This window comes from Portunus trituberculatus, chromosome 46 (genome assembly GCF_017591435.1).
Source record: "Portunus trituberculatus isolate SZX2019 chromosome 46, ASM1759143v1, whole genome shotgun sequence".
NCBI classification, from domain to species: domain Eukaryota; kingdom Metazoa; phylum Arthropoda; class Malacostraca; order Decapoda; family Portunidae; genus Portunus; species Portunus trituberculatus.
The window spans coordinates 22849390-22856260 of record NC_059300.1 but is presented as its reverse complement, the minus strand read 5'-3'; the positions used below and the strand labels follow the sequence as shown (position 1 = coordinate 22856260).

Genomic DNA, 6871 nt, shown 5'->3' with positions numbered 1-6871 from the left:
TCGTTGATTTACAGGCAGAGTTCACTTAGAGAGAGAGAGAGAGAGAGAGAGAGAGAGAGAGATGTTATTATTATCATCTTATCATAATAATTTCTTACGAAGGAAGCTTCAAACTGTTACAACATAATAAAAAAAAAAATCGTGTATAATTGTAAGTACTACACGGAAGGTGAGAATGCTTGATGAAACAAATTAATGCAATTGAGTGTGTGTAATGGTTGGTTTGGAAGGAGTTAAAGAGCGTGGCTAGTTTATATCCAGGTGGTGGACCAGTGGTTAGGTTCACTGGCAGCGTTTCATATGCTCGTTTGCCCTCAAGTTGCTCTTTCCTTATTGGCAGGTTGGGGGGGGGTGAGACAAGAACGAAGCAACGTCAGCAGTAGCTCAGAATGGCAGCTGGGACAGTATTAATCCAGACACCACGCCCGCTACATCTCTCCAGTCACCACACCACCACGCCACCACCGACCCCTCGAGTGTACGCAGCCCAGTGTCCGTCTGTGTCTTGTCGTGGGCGTGACGTTCAGCAGCGGCAGGAACAGCAACGGGAACCTTGATCTGCGTCAGTTTTCGTGCGGCGGGGTGACGTGCCGCTGCTGTGAGGTTATCGGACCACACCACAGCACAGCACAGCACAGCACAGAGGAAGGAGAGGTTAGTGGCTTTTATGTAAACGAATAGTGTAGGTATGAGCTGTTGGTGTGTGCGCGTTGACAGTGCAGTGGTGATAGGAAATTGTTAGTAACTTGAAGGTTGTTAGGAATGTTGACTGATAAAGGATAACTGGGTGTGTAGGATGTGCACTGTCTATTGGAAGGTTAATTGTACGATGTCTGTGTGCGTCAATGTAGGATGTATCAGGAATGGCTGGGAGGAATGAAGTGAGCGTGAATGGCTCGTGGCAAGAGGAGGCAGAATGGGAACTGAGGCAGAATGGGAACTAACTGAATACTGTGTGATAAAATAGGAGACAGAAGGGATGGTGTGGTGCGAGTGTTTGGCTGGGTTAGGGCACTGTGAAGACGTGTAACTGAGTAGAGACGAGGGAAAGGCTGGCTGAGGCGGTGGAGAAGTTTTAGGACAGACAGGGGGGAATAAAGTGATTAGTGAGTTAGGGCACATTATGGATGGAAGTGAAGACGTGAAGGGAATGTGTGGTGTTGGTCATTTAGAGATAATTAGTGAAAAAGATACTGCTGTTCATGTTTTTGTGATGGTATTGGTGGTGGTGGTGGTGGTGGTGGTAAGAATACGTAGAATGAAGAGTGAAAGGCTGATTGAGGCAGTGAAGGAATTTGCTTAGGGCTATCTTGCTTGTTAGCTGTAGGGATAATTAGTGAACAAGTAAACAAGGTACTGCTTTGTTCATGCTTATTCTTGTCCATTACAGGCGTTGACGATCCAAAGGCCTGACTCCACAGCGGTAATGAGCCTCGTCTACCTTGCACTTAACGGACAATGCTCACTACCAACACCTCTGCCTCCGCCACCGCCACTGCCGCCGTTGAGGGAGACTGGCTGGATGAGTGGGTGATAGAGGCGAGGCAGGTGTGGTGAGGCGGAGGATTGGAGACGAGAACCTACAGATGACGGCAGACACGGAAGATTCCACTTACCAGGTAGATGAATGTGTCAAGATTGGTTGTGTGGGTGTGAGGATCGGGTGTGGGGCAAGTTTGAGGGGGTTTGACGTGGTGTGGTTTCCTGAGACTGGCGTGGGAGATGTGAGAATGAAGGGATGGGAGTGTCAGGATGGTGAAGGGCCAGGATGCTACGTCACACGGGAGACGCTGGGAGGAGAACGAGGGAGAAGGGTGTAACTGGAGTGTAAGTGGAATAACGATCGAGGAGGGCGAGTGAGAGGCTGACTGAGGCAGTGAAGTGTGTATTGTAGGACAGTGTGGCGTGGTACATATGGAGATAATCAGTTAATTTATCTCCATTACAGGAGTTGGTGATCCGAAGCCGTGACTGCAGCGATCCCGTGCGTCCTGCACCATCAGGGAAGGACTCTCTCTGGCTTCGCACTGCGCCTACATTGACCGTTGCCGCCGCTGCTACCGCTACTCGGAGGGGCACTGCCTCGCATTGGGCCTTCACTGCCGTCCCGCTAATACACGTGCCGCCGTCGCCACTACTGGCACTGAGGGACTTCGCCTCGCAGCGGCCTGGCAAACACCTGCTACACCACCACCACCACCACCACTAACTCCACCACCGGAGTCCAGAGATTCAGCTTCGCATAGCAGACATCCTCCTATTCAACGCTTGCTGCCACTACCACCTCATTATTGTGGTGTCACTGTACTTGAAGCTTGGATCTGTTGTCACTACTGAATAATAGTGTAAAGAAATCTTTGTTTCGGTGAATTTCCTTTCCTGGGAATATTTGTGGGTTTTGTTAAATTTCATTTCCTGGGAATATTTGTGGGTTGTGGGTGGTTTCAGTGAGTAGTCGCCTCAAGCTGGCTTGGATCCGTCTGGCACACCAATATTGCCTCCATTGACCACCACCTACACTCGCTCTAAACGATCACACCCCAGAAATAATAAAACGCTAATTTGAAGCTTTCTATTTATTATCATAAGCAATACAGAAAAAGTGGTTGTTAGAAAATGGAAACTAAAGCGAAAAAAAGTTACATGACATCAATAACTTAAAATGGTCCCAAAATACGAACGAACATCTAGCTGAAAAATCTCAAACGGTCTAAATAAAATACAAGCACTACTGGCCAAAAAAACACTAAAAAAATGTCAAAATATAGAAAAAAATGGCAAAAAAAAAAAAACGGGCCCTAAAAATGTCTAAAAAAAAATAAAATCTAGAAAAAAATGGCAAAAAAAAGCCCCAAAACGGGCCCTAAAAAACGTACTAAGTCGAAAATACTCTAAAGAGTCTCCGGAGATACGGTGGATGCATATTGGAGCTAAAATTAAATACAAGAGTCTCCCTACACTTTTATTCAATTTTTGACATTATTACACATTGCCTGCAAAAAAACCACAAATATTTTCAACTAAACAAATATTTTCAACTAAATAAAAATATACAAAGAATAGTGAAAGTCTACACAAATTTCAACTGAAATACTATTAAAAAAAATAAAACTAAAAATAAAAAAAAAGTCTACAATGATTTTCAACTTAATATACAATAAATACTAACATCAATTTACAACTTAACATAAAAGATCTGCACTAATTTTTAACTTTGCAAAATTTTAAGAAATTTCAACTTCACAAATTATTCACAAATTATTTTTAAACTTTAAAAGTTAACAAATATTCAGATAAAAAGAGAGAGAGAGAGAGAGAGAGAGAATAAGAGAGAGAGAGAGAGAGAGAGAGAGAGAGAGAGAGAGAGAGAGAGAGAGAGAGAGAGAGAGAGAGAGAGAGAGAGAGAGAGAGAGAGAGAGAGAGCAATCAAAGTAAACAATCAAATAGTAATAATATACATGAAAACATTTTTAAAACAACACACATACATTAATCTTGTGCCCTCCATACACCCTTGCTAATGTCATTAAAATGGTCTAATCTCAAGGTAAAAATGTGTCCTAGTACTGAAGGGATTAAAATAGTGAAGGCTGTGGCCATTAATCCTTTGACCACCATAGACCCTTGCTAATGTCAATAAAATGGTCTAATGGTACACAAATCTCAAGGTAAAAATGTGTCCCAGTACTGAATTGATTAAAATAGTGAAGGCTGTGGCCATTAATCCTTTGACCACCATAGACCCTTGCTAATATCAATAAAATGGAGAGGTGTATGGAGATCACAAGATTAATGGCCACAGTCTTCACTATTTCAACCCCTTCAGTACTGGGACACATTTTTACCCTGAGATCTGTGTACCATTAAACCATTTTATTGATATTAGGAAAAGTTTATAGACATCAGAAGGTTAATGGTCACAGTCTTCACTATTTTAACCCCTTCAGTACTGGGACACATTTTTACCTTGACATTTCTGTACCATTAGACCATTTTATTGACATTAGGAAAGGTCTACAGAGGTCAGAAGATTAACGTCCACATTCTTCATTATTTTAACCCCTTTAATACTGGGACATCTTGAGATTTTGTGTACCATTAGACCATTTTATTGACAGTAGGAAAGATCTATAGACGTCAGAAGACTAATGGCCACATTCTTCACTATTTTAACCCCTTCAACATTGAGACACATTTTTACCTTGAAATTTGTGTACAATTAGACATTTTATTGACATCAGGAAAGGTCTATAGAGGCAGAAGAATAATGGCAAGTCTTCACTATTTTAACCCCTTCAGTACTGGGACATATTTCTACCTTGAGATCTGTGTACCATTAGACCATTTTATTGACACTTGGAAAGATCTATGGAAGGCAGAAGAATTAATGGCCATAATCTTCACTATTTTTACCCCTTCAGTACTGGGACACATTTTTACCTTGAGATTTGTGTACCATTAGACCATTTTATTGACATTAGAAGGGTCTATGGAGGTGACAAGATTAATAGCCACAGTCTTCACTATTTAACCCCTTCAGTACTGGGACACATTTTTTTACCTTTAGAGAGAGAGAGAGAGAGAGAGAGAGAGAGAGAGAGAGAGAGAGAGAGAGAGAGAGAGAGAGAGAGAGAGAGAGAGAGAGAGAGAGAGAGAGAGAGAGAGAGAGAGAGAGAGAGAGAGAGAGAGAGAGAGAGAGAGAGAGAGAGAGAGAGAGAGAGAGTTGTAAAGGCAGAATGACAAGATTTCTGTATTATTAAGTGGAGAAACAGTCTTGAAAACCCTGCCAGTCATCTGTGTGGCCTTGGAAAACAGTGGTGGTGAGAGAATAAGGGTATTTTTATGGTTCCTGAGGCAGAGTGACATTTCTACAATATTAAGTGGAGAAACACTCATGAAAACCCTGCCAGTGATCTCTGTGGCCTTGGAAGGCATGTTGTTGAGACACCAAAGTGTTTGTGAATACAGGCCTTTGTCTGACACACAAGCAGCAACAATGCACATTCTTCATTCCCTCTGAGTTCAGTAAGTGAAGGAGTGAGTGCTGAGTCAATCTCTTAACAAGCACACTGCATCTTTGTCCAGAGAATCCAACACTTGCTTCACAAACTCATGTGGGGGATTGAAATAGTGAAGACTGTGCCCATTAATCTTGTCACCTCCATACACCCTTCTTAACCCCTTCAGTACTGGGACACATTTTTACCTTGAGATTTGTGCACCATTAGACCATTTTATTGACATTATTGAAGGTCTATGAAGGTCACAAAATTAATGGCCACAGTCTTCACAATTTTCATCCCCACATGAGTTTGTGAAGCTGTACAAAATCACCAAATAGTCACCACAAGGAATATGGAAATGTGTCATGGTACTGAAGGGTTAATGTCAAAAAGGGTATTACCATAGCCAAACTTTCTTCAAATGCCCTCAAAACATGCCAAATGGTCTTAAAATACCATAAAAACATGCCAAAGTCTTAAAATACCATAAAAACATGCCAAATGGTCTTAAAATACCATAAAAACATGCCAAATGGTCTTAAAATACCATAAAAACATGTCAAATGGTCTTAAAATACCATAAAAACATGTCAAATGGTCTTAAAACATAAAAACATACCAAATAGTCTTAAAATACCATAAAAACATGCCAAATGGTCTTAAAATACCATACAAACATGCCAAATGGTCTTAACATACCATAATAACATGCCAAATGGTCTTAACATACCATAAAAACATGCCAAATGGTCTTAACATACCATAAAAACATGCCAAATGGTCTTAAAATACCATACAAACATGCCAAATGGTCTTAAAATACCATAAAAACATGTCAAATGGTCTTAAAATGTCCTTATAATTAAAAATGCCAAACTGCTAATCTATCCTAACTATTCTTCATGGCTCCAGGTGTTGTCTTGTACTCTGGGTGTTGCTGATGGCTGTAGGTGTTGTAGAAGGCTTGTGTTGTGTTGTCGCTTGTCTTGTCTTGGCTTGGTGGTGCAGTGTTCCAGCAGCAGTGTGCAGCATTCTTGACTTTCCTGTAATGAGAGGTGCACTGTTTATATTGAGTCACCTTCACTATTTTGTAAACTGAACTGAACGCAACTCAAATGCCGTTAAAACATGTCAAACTTTTTTAACTGACCTCAAAACATGCAAAACTGTCTTAAAATCCTATCAAAACATATCAAACTGTCTTATAATTTCCTCAAAACCTGGCAAACTATCTTAAAATGCCCTCAAAACATACCAAACTGTCTTAAAATGTCCTCAAAACATGACAAACTGCCTTAAAATGGCTTCATAACATGCCAAATCTGTCTCAAATTAAAGATGTACTTACACATTAGTAGACCAATTCAGAAAATGAGCTTTCACCTAATCTTTTCAATTAAATAGAAAAATTTTAGTTTATTCTAAATTTCTAGTGTATTGCTATGATCTTAAATAATTAATATGCAACAAATTATACACAATGCACATGATTACAAAACAGAATTGTTACTTTCTTAGTTATGGAAATTTTACATCCTTAGGTTAACACAAGTAACTCAAAAATTAAACTTGCATTAAAATCAATATACATATATAATTCAAGCTTCCACCTATTCCAGTATGATATCTTGGAAAAGGCTACCACTACCACTGTTAATTATAAATCAAATAAGAATATGCTGTTATTTACAATAATGCAAAATGCCTAACTATATATATATATATATATATATATATATATATATATATATATATATATATATATATATATATATATATATATATATATATATATATATATAAAAGACAAAAGAAATGATAATAGATTTCAACAAAAATCAAGTAACACCAGACAATATTATCTAAAT

General features: G+C 39.5%; 1 protein-coding gene across 3 annotated transcripts; it reads left to right on the top strand.

Moving 5' to 3' along the window:
* The first annotated feature begins 325 nt into the window (after positions 1 to 325).
* LOC123520242 lies at positions 326 to 2358 on the top strand. 3 transcript variants are annotated; one of them, XR_006679207.1, is made up of 3 exons: positions 326 to 654; positions 1391 to 1619; positions 1952 to 2358. XR_006679207.1 is itself a non-coding variant. In XM_045282348.1 (2 exons), the coding sequence occupies exons 1-2, from the start codon at positions 1753 to 1755 to the stop codon at positions 2207 to 2209; spliced, it is 336 nt and encodes a 111-aa protein (XP_045138283.1). In that variant the 5' UTR covers positions 1690 to 1752; the 3' UTR covers positions 2210 to 2358. The 3 variants fall into 3 exon arrangements, 1 of the variants encoding a protein (XP_045138283.1); XR_006679206.1 differs by having other exon boundaries at positions 327 to 654; positions 1949 to 2358; XM_045282348.1 differs by lacking the exons at positions 326 to 654; positions 1391 to 1619 and adding an exon at positions 1690 to 1827 and having other exon boundaries at positions 1949 to 2358.
* Positions 2359 to 6871: the final 4513 nt, after the last annotated feature.